This window comes from Bactrocera tryoni, chromosome 4 (genome assembly GCF_016617805.1).
Source record: "Bactrocera tryoni isolate S06 chromosome 4, CSIRO_BtryS06_freeze2, whole genome shotgun sequence".
NCBI lineage: Eukaryota > Metazoa > Arthropoda > Insecta > Diptera > Tephritidae > Bactrocera > Bactrocera tryoni.
In genome coordinates this window covers 16031425-16045972 of record NC_052502.1, presented here as the reverse complement: position 1 = coordinate 16045972, position 14548 = coordinate 16031425, and the positions used below count along the sequence as shown (strand labels likewise).

General features: G+C 38.0%; 1 protein-coding gene and 1 non-coding gene across 3 annotated transcripts in view; one reads left to right on the top strand and one right to left on the bottom strand.

Moving 5' to 3' along the window:
• The window catches only part of LOC120774614 (leukocyte elastase inhibitor-like), a 28188-nt gene extending 13923 nt beyond the window's left edge, over window positions 1-14265 (top strand). The window contains exons 1-4 of one of the 2 annotated variants that reach the window (XM_040104341.1): window positions 2738-2744; window positions 12929-13776; window positions 13832-13976; window positions 14051-14265. In XM_040104341.1, coding sequence (XP_039960275.1) covers window positions 12940-13776; window positions 13832-13976; window positions 14051-14175 — 1107 coding nt within the window. In that variant the 5' untranslated portion in view covers window positions 2738-2744; window positions 12929-12939 and the 3' untranslated portion in view covers window positions 14176-14265. Of the gene's footprint in view, window positions 1-2737; window positions 2745-12928; window positions 13777-13831; window positions 13977-14050 lie in introns of those variants that run through there. The other variant, XM_040104340.1, reaches the window with a different exon arrangement.
• Trnas-cga lies at window positions 2157-2238 on the bottom strand. The gene has a single exon. It is a non-coding gene; the product is annotated as a tRNA-Ser (tRNA).
• Window positions 14266-14548: the final 283 nt, after the last annotated feature.

Here is a 14548-nt window from a genome sequence, read left to right as displayed (position 1 = left end):
ATATGCCAATGCAAGCGTGCCAACGCTTAATCCAATTTTCCACACACTTGTTAGCCTCGGCGAGGCCTTCAGCTCCTTCAGCGAATTTTGTTTTCGTCTGCTCATTTTGTAGCGCTATTCGCTAGATCATTGGACAGTTGGACGTCATATATATTCATAAACCTATTACTTGTCGTCAGTAATTATGGGATTAAGAAATGTAGAGTCATCAGCTACGTTGCCAAGAATATCTTTTTCAATCTCTATTCGACGCCGTTTCTGCAACATATTTAACCCATTTGGTAGGAGTCTAATATTGACACGTTTCATACCCAAAACATTAGCCAAAATGGGTTGAGTCGATCCATGAGATGAGCAGCGGATCTCTGCATGATGATTTTAAAGCATTGTTTCTTTCACAATTTCGATTCCTATTAACAAAGATAAAGGAACAACTCGCATGAGTTAAGTTTTCAATGACTTCGCGACCTTCATTGAATGCTTTGTGTTATTCAAATACTTGTGTTCGTGATAATGTATACTAACCAAAACGGTTTTAAATAATTCCGTACCTGACTCCATTGGAAACCCAAAATTTCAAACTCGTTGTTTAATTTTTTCCATGGTGTAAATCACCAAAAAAATTTTCGCGTCGTAAACAAACAGCAGTCAAGCCCACACTAATTGACATTGGAGATCAAACTTCGCACAAACTTAAAAAAAGAGAATTTTTTGTCTATTCGGTTTTTGGTACGGCTCAGCTTAAATGGACCAGTCTGAGTCATATTTGATCAAATGGTAATATATATATATATACATCGACATTCGACATGAATATATATATATATATATATAGTATTCGCTGCAGAAAAAATTGCTTCCGGAAACCCAAACCTTGTTGAGCGAGACCTTATTGAGTGAGTCATTAAGCAGTCAGAAAAAACCGCATTAACCTCAAATTTGGCAATATTTCTTGGCCGAAGCAGTGATTCACGTTTTCTGTTGACATTATTGAAACGTTGAAGTAAAAAATCGCTGAAAGACTTAAATGTGTCGCTAAAAGTTTCAATATATCAGTAAGATTAATAATTTTCATACATTAATTGTGACAAAAAAGTACCCGGAAATCGTAAACGCAAAATATTTAATTATTCATCATTCATTAATCATTCATTTATTTTCTCGCCTTGAAAGTAATCCACACCAGATATAATACACTTATGCCAACGATTTTTCCAGATTTCAATCTTCGAAACACCTTTCATAAGCACTTTTTGGGATGGCCTTCAGCTCCTTCAGCGAATTTTGTTTTATCTCTTCGATAGACTTTAAACGGGTTCCAATCCGATGACTTGACCATATCTCACATATCTCATCTGCTCGACATGAATGTGGGATCTGAATTCAAGTCCAAAAAGACCTGTTTAGGGTACTCTTTTTGAAAAAAAATCAGCTTTATCTGGACTAGTCGAGCAAGGACGCGTTTCATATCCAAAATATTCACCAAAATCATTCGAACGGACTCGCGATAGATGTCGAGCTCTCTAGTCATCTCTCTAACACTTGCCTAATGATCTTCAAGCGCCATACCCTTCAATTTTTTAATATTTTCATCAGTTGAAGAGGTCGAAGGTCGTCCAGAACGAGGCATGTCTTCAACGTCTTTGAGGGCTTTGTATCACTCGTAGGCTTGTGTACTTGTCTTGTGTCTCTCTTACCGAGTCTACATAAATACATTTCTCAAATCAAGTACAATATTATATAGTTCCCCCTAGAATTCTATACTGGATCCGGCCCTGAATTAAGAACATTCTACCTACTTAGCAAAATAAATTTTTTCGAAATATCATTTACTAGGGGACTTTAATTACAATTTTCGGGTGCTTTTTTGTCCCAATGTATATGAAAGTGTATTAGTTTTCTACTTTTTAACACAACTATTTTTCGTTCCAACATATTTTCAATGTGATAATGAAAAGAAATACAATAAATCACACTTGAACGGCGCCAGAAATACAATGAAAGTGAAATGTGAAAACAAAAACGCAAAATTATTATCTTCACTGCATCTATCACCTACTTCAGATAGGGATTAGGAGTGTTTTGTGATAAGATACCAGTAAAACACATTATCATACTATTTTAAATTTCAAAAATAAGTAGCAAAAAGTTCGTACCGCAGCCGGTAGGATTCGAACCTACGCTCCCAGAGGGAATCTGATTTCGAGTCAGACGCCTTAACCACTCGGCCACGACTGCTGCGTCGCATTGCCTGCCAATGTGCTCACACCACCGCCACTCGCTTATCAACCGAATACCAACGAAACATTGTGAATAGATAAAAGGAACCCTTATCTTGCGAATATAGATAAGTGCAAAAATTTGTCAATAGTATTAACTGTTGCTTAATTAAAAAGACGAATGTGCCGACATTGTTTATGAAATATTTTATAGATAAAGACTCAAATGTGGGGCAAAAGTGGGGGTTTAAAATCGATGCCAACATTAAATGAAATTTTATAGAAATACTTCAGTACTGTGGCAAAGTGCAAAGCATAAGGTTAATAAAACAACTTTACAGTTTACCGTTAGACGTAGTGCTATGGATGTGTGAAAGTTTTTTGTATGTGAAAGAGAAATAAATGTGGTAGAGGAGATTAGTGAATAAAGTTTAGGCACGAAATAAATAACTAATATATAATAGTAAAAATTTACTGCTGCAACTATAATAACTTTATAAAATTAGATTTACAACAACAATATACGTGAGTATTAGTATAAAATGTGGAAGGATAATTTTTTAATTATTTATTTTTATACCATGAACATTAAGTTTGTCACGAAGTTTGTAACACCCAGAAGGAAGAGTCGGAGATCCTATAAAGTATATATATAAATAATCAGTTTGTCGAGTTGAGTCGATTTAGCCATGTCCGTCTGTCTGTCTGTCCGTCTGTCTGTATATATACGAACTAGTCCCTCAGTTTTTAACATATCATTTTGAAATTTTGCAAACTTTATTTTCTCCTCAAGAAGCTAATCATTTGTCGGAACTGCCGATATCGGACCACTATGACATATAGCTGCCATACAAACTGAACGATCGGAATCAAGTTCTTGTATGGAAAACTTTCACATTTGACAAGATATATTCACGAAATTTGGTATAGATTATTTTCTAAAGCAACAATGCAATCTCCGAAGAAATTGTTTAGATCGGATTACTATAGCATATAGCTGCCATACAAACCGAACGATCGGAATCAAGGGCTTGTATGGCAAACTTTTGCATTTGACGTGGTATCTTCACAAAATTTGACGTGGATTAAGGTAATAATATAATCTCCGAAAATATTGTTCAGATCGGATTACTATAGTGTATAGCTTCCATACAAACTGAACACATAGTTACTAAAAGAAATTCTCCTGTGAAGGGTATATTAGCGTCGGTGCAGCCGAAATAAACGTTTTTTCTTTTTTATTAACTTATTTCTTATTTAATTACTTTTTAATGAAAATCTCGCTTTTGTTTCGAAAGTAATTCACATGCTCTCAGAAACAATGATTTCACCTTATACCTAGATATCTCTAGATATCCGTATAGCCTATCAATAGACGTGAATGAAAATGAACTTAGTGATTTGATACGTGATCAAGTTGGGAATTATGAAACCATTTGTCAAAGCATTGGATGTGAAAGAATATTGTTTCATTTATATTTCTAGAAAATATCCGAAGCTTAGTATGGAAAAGTTAAAAGTTATAATATTTGATACAGGCATTAACGAAAGATACAGATTTATCAATGTTATGACTGTTCTGCAAAGGGAATCGTAAATAAGTTGTGTGTTGTTAGACGAAAATTTCCTAGGTACACTTTTTGACAAAATTGTGTAAAATAAGCCGATGACTTTTCAGACTCTTGGAGAAAATATGAGTTTCAAGTTAGACTTTCTCCGCAATCTTCTGGCTAACTTTTCAGATAATTTGTAAAACTGTAATAAGAAAATCGCCTCTTGGCACCAATACACTTGTGTCAACGTTGTTTCCAAATCCTTGAAACAGTTGTTAAAGACAACTTCCCGAATAGCCTATAATGCGCGTAGCGGTTCACTACCTTTAAATGACTCAATACGTTTTCCCCGTAGCGATCGTTTGAGCTTGCTGATTAGTCACACGGAGCTAAGTAAGGCGAATACCATATTGGTTGAAAAAATTCACAAAGAATCTATGCAGTATGCGACGGTGCATTAATCGTGGTGCAAAAACCAAGAGTTGTCGACTTACAATTCCTGACTCTTTTTACGAATAGCTTAAAGCAAACGACGCATAACACTCCAGTTGTATCGTATTCCTGGTTGAGAGTTGGGCAGGTCGGAAGGAATTCGGAATGCACCACATCTTTATAATGGAATAGAACTGTCAACATAACCCTGACTTTCGACCTGCTTCGACGTAGTTTTTTTCGGCTTCGGCTCACCTTTGTCACGATATTCGGTCGATTGATTATATGTTTCCGGGTTGTAAGCAGAGATCCAAGACTCATCGCCAGTAATAATAAGACAATAAGGCAAGGTACCGCTCGAAGTAATGAAAATATTGCTCCCGTTCTGGCAAGTATTGCTGAAGACTGTAATTTTTTGCCTGACTTAGACTGAAAATTAGTATTGCTTTAGGTAAACCGTAACAGGAGTTTTGTAATGATGGAGTTACCCTGTTACTTCTAAGTATATAGAGAAGACAGAACCTAATAATTAAAGTGTAGACCGAATAACATCAGTTGCACATATTGTTGATTCCAGTTTGGTTAATGGAATTATAAATAGTGATCCATTTCGTGCTTCCCGACTTTTTTAAAGAAAAAACACAGAAACTTCAATTTTATTGGGGAAGGTTTATTACCATTCCAAAGAACAATTATTTTTTGAAAATTAAATGTTGGTCGATGCGAATGACACAGGATCTTTTTCGTGTGGTTAAAACACGAGATGCCGCCGAGATCACGAGCTTCAATTTCAGGCCTCAAATAGTCGGTTATCATGCTGTTGCGGCAGAATTCTGCCGAGTTGGCAGTCCTTAACCGGATAAAAAAACCGCGTCCTTTTCGGTTACGTAGACTCGACTGTTTTGGGAACTGCGCGATAAGGGTCGTCGGTTACGTTCTCACCAGCATAGTTTGATAAGAAATCATATATGCTTGTTTACATACCCATGCTGGACGTGGTCTATTCGATCGAATATTATCCTATAATGAATGTTGGTTGTCAAGATGAATACTTGAAGTTCCACTTGAATCACCCTATATTTGTTTTGAAGAAATTCAGTTCCATCGTTCAAAAGACGATATCTAGTCTTCACAATCGCTCTCACTGTTTCATTTGTCGAAATAAGTAGAGAATTCCCCAATCACTTTCAATCTCTATCATCATCTCTACTCATGCTGGTATAACTAATTGCTTTACGCACGAACTTTTCTTAAAAATCCCATTTAACTGTTTTCTTCTAAAGACAACGCACTTTAAGTTAAGTAGAAATTAATTTATTGCATAAAAAGTAATTCATATATTGTTCATACATATGTATGTATATACGAAGGAGATTAAATCAATAGCTGCCGACGGAGGAAATGCGAAAACTTGACTTAGGTCAGTACAAAAGCAACAACAAGCGATAGCTTCCTTGGCAACACACTAATAATGTATGAAGAATATGTGTTTGAACACATTATTGCTATTTCATGTTCTACCAAATATCTATTTACTGCCATATACATACATACGTAGATATACATAAGTACTGATTTTCGGCAGGAAATATTTATGCGTCAAGCATTTATTTATAGAAGTGTGTGTATGTGGACGGCAGCATGTGTCTGACGCGTAACCTTTTTCAAGTACATATGTAAGTGCACGAAAACATCTATATTTACATATATACTCATATATCCACCTTTGTTTGGCGTATTTTTACTTGTTTTGCACCCAATAACTCACGCACCTTTACAAGTGGCAGACGTCTAACCATTCGTAGTAATTCGGATCGATAAAATTTGCCTGCGTTAGCTTTACAAGGAGTACACATGTGTGGCTGAGAATGTGTGTGAGCTTCTTTATGTATGTATATTAAAAATATTTACAGTTCTTATTTTATGACCAAAAGTAACTTTAAAATCGCTATTTTCATAAAATTACTTTATTTCGGATGGTATATCAAATTTTAGTAAAGGTGGCAACCCTATTTTTAAATAAATATTTACTTACTGGTGTTTTAGAATATTCAACATTTTCCATTTTTGTTTTGCCGTTAACGTTAACTTCGGCTGCACTGAAGCTAATATACCCTTCACAGGTGCACTTCTTTTGGTAACTATGTGTTCAGTTTGTATGGAAGCCATATGCTATAGTAATCCGATCTGAAGAATTTTTTCGGAGTTTACGTTATTACCTTAAGCAGTAATCCATGTCAAATTTCATGAAGATACCACGTCAAATGTGAAAGTTTTCCATATAAGCCCTTGATTCCGATCGTTCGGTTTGTATGGCAGCTATATGCTATAGTGAGCCGATCTGAACAATTTCTTCGGAGATTACATTGTTGCCTTAGAAAATAATCTGGACAAAAATTTGTGAATATATCTTCTCAAATGCAAAAGTTTTCCATACAAGCCCTTGATTCCGATCGGTCAGTTTGTATAGCAGCTATATGTTATAGTGGTCCGATATCGGCAGTTCCGACAAATGAGCAGCTTCTTGAAGAGAAAATGACGTTAGCAAAATTTCAAAACGATATCTTAAAAACTGAGGGACTAGTTCGTGTATATACAGGCAGACGGACGGACCGACAGACAGACAGACGGACATGGCTAAATCGGCTCAGCTCAACATATTGATCATTTATAAATATAGTTTATAGGATCCTCGACGCTTCCTTCTGGTTGTTACAAACTTAATATACCCTGTTCAGGGTATAAATATTGAAATTTGTCCATGTTGGCAGTTGGGAGTAGTCATCCTTTAGGATGTCTGGGCTTTACGTGAATTTTAACAGAGTCTGTGGCCTCACTCTCGATACCTGCTCCAGTGTATCATTCCGTGGGGACCCCAGATGTGTCGCCACTGGTCTAGTAACCTGTTAGTATTCCGATCATTTTCCTACAGTATCTTCTTGCGAGTGCCAATAAGAATTTTGTGTACTTCCGATCTTCCGTTTTGCTTATGACTTTTGCAGTTTTGTCCATGTTGCTGTCCAGATCGTCGTATAGACAATGCACGGCTTTCCCAATGTTGATTACGTTTTCGGGCGTTAGTCGTACATCATTCTTGGCAATCTCGTCCACTATTTCCTTGCCCTCGATGACTTTGTGGCCTGGCACGGCTTGCTTGTCCACTGCTGCCCTGCTTCCCAAGGTACTTCTGGCCGACATGCGATGCTAGGTTACTGCCTTGATTGCTGTTTGGCTGTCTACGTAAATGTCGACTCTGCAATTACTTGCAGCTGCATTAGAGGCCAGCTCCGAGGCTTTCGCAATATCAAAGACCTCAGCAGCCAGTAGTCGTTCCGCCATTTAAAAGAAACTCCACTAATGGCTAAAGAAATTAAGTTTTGAATATAACATCATTGCAACGGCCACCAAGACTTCTTTTGCACGAACGAGTCCGATGAACCCAATTTTCGAGTATTTTTTTTCACGAAATCATGTCGTATGTCATGAATAGCACGTTCAATATTGACTTCTGAAGCTTGAAGAGAGTCTAGTTTATTGCTAAAGACCAATGATTTCAAAAACCGTACAAGCAGTAGTCTAATGGTATTAAATAACAACTTCTTGGAGGCCATTCAAAGTTACAATTCCTTGAAACAATCGCATCTCCAAACCTGTCGTGCAATAATTCGGTTGTTGCACGTGCTGTGTGGTTAACTTCGCTCAATTGCGGCCATAAAATGTTGGTTACCATCGATAGTTACCGGTCTCCATTGACAGGAAAGGTGTCACCAGCTTCATTTCGAAAGAAGTACGGACCGATGATTTCTCCCCATCAAAAATCACACCAAACTCACAATTTAGGTGAATGTAATGGTTGTTCATGAATAATTTGTGGATTTTCTTCGCACCAGCATCGGCAGTTTTGTTAATTTAGCGCACCATTCAGATGAAAGTGAGTGAAATCGGAGAAGATAGTATTCTTAAAAAAACGTTATTAAAGTTTCAGGTTGTTCCAGCAAAACCAGCAAACTCACGATCGAGCGAGAATGATTCTATAGGAATGTCAGCTCAAATCCTTTTTCAAAATCCGTCAGGTTGTGGTTGAAGACAGTCTCGATTCTTGAGAATGTCTTGGAGTCGACAAATTGCGGTATCCAGGAACACTCGCCTGCACGGTAGCAATTTTTTCATTATTTCGACTGGCTCTTTGTCTTATTGGACACCTAGAAATTATAACATCCCTAATGAAAAACTCGGTATATTAGGTTGTCAAAAAAGTCTTGCGGTATTTTCGCTAGTTGGCGCTGAATGCGCGTAGTTCTAGTTTTATTCCTCGCATCGGGTCATGCCATACCTTTTTGGAAAGCTCATTTCACGCGCTAACACGTGTTTGATTGATTGTCGTTTCTTTTAAGTCGTTCGTGAGTTACAGCGTCGCAAACATGGAGCAAAATAAAGAGAAAATACGGCATGTTTTACAGTAATACTACGATAAAGGCAAAAATGCATCTCAAGCCGCCAATAAAATTTGTGCAGTTTATGGACCCGATACAGTCTCCATTTCCAGCGCACAACGATGGTTTCAACGTTTTCGTTCTGGTGTAGAGGTGGTCGAAGATGCGCCACGCTCCGGCAGGCCTGTCTTCGAAAATTGCGATAAAATCGCTGAATTGGTCGAAAGAGACCGGCATAGTAGCAGCCGCAGCATCGGTCAAGAGCTGGGCATGAGTCATCAAAAATTCATTTCAATTTCAACAAAAACAAGTAAGGAAGGGCTAAGTTCGGGTGTCACCGAACATTTTATACTCTCGCATGATAAAGTGATAATCGAGATTTCATTATCCGTCATTTACATATTTTTCAAATAGCGTATTTGTGTAAAGTTTTATTCCGCTATCATCATTGGTTCCTAATGTATACAGAGAAGGCATCAGATGGAATTCAAAATAGCGTTATATTGGAAGAAGGCGTGCTTGTGAACCGATTTCACATTCATATTTCGTACATGTCATCAGGGTGTTAAGAAAATATTATATACCGAATTTCATTGAAATCGGTATAGTAGTTCCTGAGATATGGTTTTTGGTTCATAAGGTTTGGTCAATTTTTAAAAAAAGCCTGGGTGCAGCTTCCTTCTGCCATTTCTTCCGTAAAATTTAGTGTTTCTGACGTTTTTTGTAAGTCGGTTAACGCACTTTTAGTGATTTTCAACATAACCTTTGTATGGGAGGTGGGCGTGGTTATTATCCGATTTATTCCATTTTTGAACAGTAGATGGAAATGCCTGAAGAAAACGACTGTGTAGAGTTTGGTTGACATAACTATAGTAGTTTCCGAGATATGTACAAAAAACTTAGTAGGGGGCGGGGCCACGCCCACTTTTCCAAAAAAAATTACGTCCAAATATGCCCCTCCCTAATGCGATCCTTTGTGCCAAATTTCACTTTAATATCTTTATTTATGGCTTAGTTATGACACTTTATAGGTTTTTGGTTTCCGCCATTTTGTGGGCGTGGCAGTGTGCCGATTTTGCCCATCTTCGAACTTAACCTTCTTATGGAGCCAAGGAATACGTGTACCAAGTTTCATCATGATATCTCAATTTTTACTCAAGTTACAGCTTGCACGGACGGTCGGACGGACAGACGGACGGACGGACAGACAGACATCCGGATTTCGACTCTACTCGTCACTCTGATCACTTTGGTATATATAACCCTATATCTGCCTCTTTTAGTTTTAGGACTCACAAACAACCGTTGTGTGAACAAAACTATAATACTCTCCTTAGCAACATTGTTGCGAGAGTATAAAAAATTCAATAAAAGTACCACAAGACTTTTTTGACAACCCATTATATTAAATTTAGCCTTTTCGGTCGAGGATCACATATTTTTATTTCAGTTGAAAATGTTTTTAATATAATTTTAGCTGACGCGAACTAAAATATAGGAACAAAGTAAAATCTAAGTTAGTGGTCTGTAGACTCTCCTATTGGGTGTGCGTATTCGCTAAAGTTTTAACTGTGTTGCCTAAATGTAGGCAACGTTTTATTTGGTTTACAAATCTATGGCTATGAAATAATATGTCTACAAGAATTAATATGTCTTTCAACATTAAGGGTACATACCGTGTAAACATAATCCGTTACAAACCGTTATACTAATTTCTATATTATTTCTACATGCAAATACCCACATATGTTCAGCTTGCCGATAGTTCATTATACTTTCGGTTAACAGTTAAACGCATTCGGTATTTTGTATTTGTATATACCGAAAAGCTTATACATAGGTATGAATGTGAGCAAATACAGTTATGTGAAGTGCACAGTTCAATATAGGTATCTATATATACTTGTATGTATATAATGTAACGAGTATAACGTCTACATACTTAAGTTGGCTGTCCGAAAAGCCGAGCCGCCTGGCCGCCTACAACGTTGCGCCTTGCAAGCACATTACCCTTCTGCCACGCGCAAAGCAGCAACACACACACACGCTATACATTTTGTTTTTGTATGCGTACATGCATGCGGCTTGGCCATGTCAAGAACCTTTCGGCTCGGCTCTTTATTCCATCGTCCTATCGTCCTGTCGTGCGTAATGCGTTAGTATATGCGAGTACGTGAGCCTTTAGTTTGTACGCCCGCTGCGGCCAGACACAACAAAATCAGCCAGTCAGCTAACTAGAGGCAGCCGCTTGTTGTTGGCCTGTGAGACTCGCTCTCTCTGCCATTCGTCGTTGCCGGTCTTTTCGTTGATCCTTTTTTCTTCGCAATTTTATTTTGCCTCAATCCGACCCGCAGTTTATTTGACACAGACACATTTGGCTTCTATAGGCGGATGTGTGAGAGTGCGTTAGAGACACATACATTTGTATATGTGCTACCCTACGGGAGCACCTTTTGTGGTCTGGGCATTGTAGTTCAATGAACCCTTTGTTTTTTGTGGTATTTTTGGAAGCTTGCATTGCAGAAATTTCGGCAATTTGAAGTAAATTGAATCAGATATATTATATAATGTACTATAGAGGGATCGAAGGATGCATGAGTAATGGCGTTCAGTTTTAACGATTTATTTTTGTATCATACTTGATTGTATTCTCAATTCCTCAATTTTATGTAAATATCTACATTTCAGTATGGAATTCAAATCTTAAGAACCTAATTGAGATCGAAGAATGATGGGAATACCTAGTATTGTCGAAAAACAAGCGTTTTTTTTTCTCTCGGTGTCTTTGTTATCTCTTTGTATACGATCAGTGTTGTATCTGAAATTATGCAAACCATCAGACCGGGAAGCCGTCTTAACTAGTATTATTCTTTATTGGCGTAGACACAGCTTACGCGGTTATAGTCGATTTTATAATAGCTTGCCAGGCGATCTTCCTTATCGTTGTTTGACGCCAATTGGAGATTCCAAGTGTAGCCAGCTCCTTCTCCACTTGGTCTTTCCCACGAACTGGAGGTCTTCCTATTCCACTACATCCTCCGGAGGGTACTGCGTCAAATACCCTCATAGCTGTAGTGTTTTCATCCATTCGGACGACATAACCTAGTCAGCATAGCCTCTATCTCTCCTAAAGCTCATCGTTCCATCGAATGGGATATTTGCCATTGCCAATACGCAAAGGACCATAAATCTTCCGCAGAAGCTTTCTCTCGAAAACTCGTAACGTCGACTCATCAGATGTTGTCATCGTCCTCTGTACCATATAGCAAGACGGGAATAATTAGTGACTTATAGAGTTTGGTCTTTATTCGTCGAGAGAGGACTTTACTTCTCAATTGCCTACTAAGTCCAAAGTAACACCTGTTGACAAAAGTTATTCCGCGTTGGATTTCGAAGCTGACATTGAAGAAGTCGCATGAAAGAGAATCGCCTTGTCTGAATTCTCGTTTGTTATCGGACTCGCAGAGGTTCTTCCTGCTCCTGCAAGTTTACACAGCCGTCTTAACAAATAAAATAAATTTCTGGTATCCCACAGATCCCGAAAAAATTATCCAGAAAACATTGATAAGAATTCAATTCGAAGGCGATAAGTCCGTGGAAAGTGGTTCCATTTAGTATCGACTCCCCACCTTTGGTAGAGATTTAGTGACTTTTTGGTGTCTGAGATAGAGCCATCTCCCATGAAACCACATTTTATTGCACTCAAATTTGACATTTTTTTCATACTTTTTATTCCGGCCCTGAATCCTTTCTTTGATGTCTTTACTTGCGTTTTAAAAGATAAGGCTAATTGTGATCTCGACTTTTCTTAACTGAACTTCAATACTCTTCGGCAGCTAAGACTATGTACAAGGGTACTTGACTATACGATACAGCGATATTATGATTATAACCAGGAAAGTTAGGTTAGATGGCTGATCAAAGATCACAATTTGTGATGCCCGGAGAGTTGCTGCTGTCATTTATTTCGAAAATGTGGTCTTCTGACAGAAAAGATTGATGAGGTGGTCTAATGAAAGGGATTTTTCATTAACCTTCGGATTTAGTAATTATGCCAATAGCGGTAAAATAGAAGAGTTCGCTTGACGCGGTCTCCTAAAGTAGTACCTTCTTGATTGAGGGGAGGGAGATCTGGTGTCAGGGTTACAAAATCTGTCTACATAAGGCTGGGTAAGAAACTGCCAAGTGACAACCCAAAACTTAGACTTAAGACTTGAAACTGAACATAGTTTCGCCTCACTTTCATTTTGTGAGATAAAAACACTTTTTTTACATATTTCTATGTCTTCAGCACGCTCGAAAATGAATATATTCTTCAGCAAGTTATTCGAAGACATCGCAAATATTTTTGAGTCACCATTTCTGATATGGGAAATGCTCACCATGCTGCGTGTGGGCGTCAAAGGTGAAAGCGCGCTAGAGTTGGACGATTTTCTAAGATCCAACGCGCCCGAAATTGAAATCAGCGCAAATGATTTGGAGCTCTTAAGAACACGCTACATGCTGCCGGCGAACTTGAAAACGAATTGCCATACAAATCAAAGGATTTTAACGATTGCCAATCGTATATTCATTAACAAAGGCACACGCTTAAAGGAAAGCTTTATAGAAGCGCTCCAAAAGCGGTTCGCCTGTGGCATACAGGAAGTCGACTTCAGTGCGCGGACACAAGCTGCCGACGCCATAAATGCGTGGGTGAGCCATGCTACGCACGAGCGCATACGCGACATAATATCCTCGCACGATGTGGGTGCCAATACACAAGCGGTGCTGACGAATGCGATCTACTTTAAGGCGAAGTGGCAGCATCAGTTCGAGACGATCGACACGAGACAAGAATACTTTCACTTAAACTGTGACGAGAAGTTACTCGTGCCAATGATGAGTCAGACAATGAATATACGCTACGGTCACATGTCAAGTCTCAATGCTGTGGCTATAGAGTTGCCATATCGCGATTCTGATCTGTCAATGCTGGTGATAATGCCAATAGAAGCGTCGTCGTGGGCCGGTTTGGTAGCTATCTCGCAGCTGAAATTGTCGGAAGTGCTGGGTCACATGGAGTACCGGAAAATCTGTGTGAAACTGCCGAAATTCTCATTCAACTGCACCATTGATGTGCATAGCTTGCTTACGCAGGTTTGTTATTGTGCTGAAATATGATACATTTTTATTAATTTCAATTTGTTTACAGTTCGGCGTGCGCGGCATTTTCCAAGCCAGTCAGGATTTCAGTAATCTTATTGCGGACCATGCTTCCAATTTCAGTGTTTCGAAAATCATACAAGAGGCTTTTATCAATGTGACCGAGGAGGGTACGGAGGCCGCTGCCGCGACAGGTAGGAACATTGGAAACCTCTTAACTTTTTATGAATTTCCTAAAATAGCTATTTTTGCTCTTATTGTTTTGTAGCTTGCTGCATTGATGGTCCCGTCTATTTTGATGAGACGTTTCATGCGGATAGACCCTTTTACTTTTGCATAAAAAATAGAAATCTCTTGAAACTTTTCGATGGCTGTTACCGTAGACCGTGTTAAAGACTAATGGTAATGCTCACATATTGCTTGACTAATTTAAGAATGAGAGTATTCAGTATATATTATCTTACATTAAAACTTTAGAATAAGGCAAATATATTTATGTTTTTGTGATTAATTTTGTCCATTTTTTAGTAAATAAGCTAATATTCATATTTTGTACTTTTAAAATTGCAAATAAATTCTTAAAAAAATTTCAAATTAGAAAAAAAATTATAAAATCTGCTCTGCGTATGCCAGCTGAATTTTAAATGTCCTTCAGCCATCCAGTTTTTAAAATTCTTTCCCTTCTTTCGATATAAGTAGCTCCTGATCTTCATTTCAGAAAGTAAGAGATTTGAACACCTGACTGTCTCCATGTAGACGATCATGT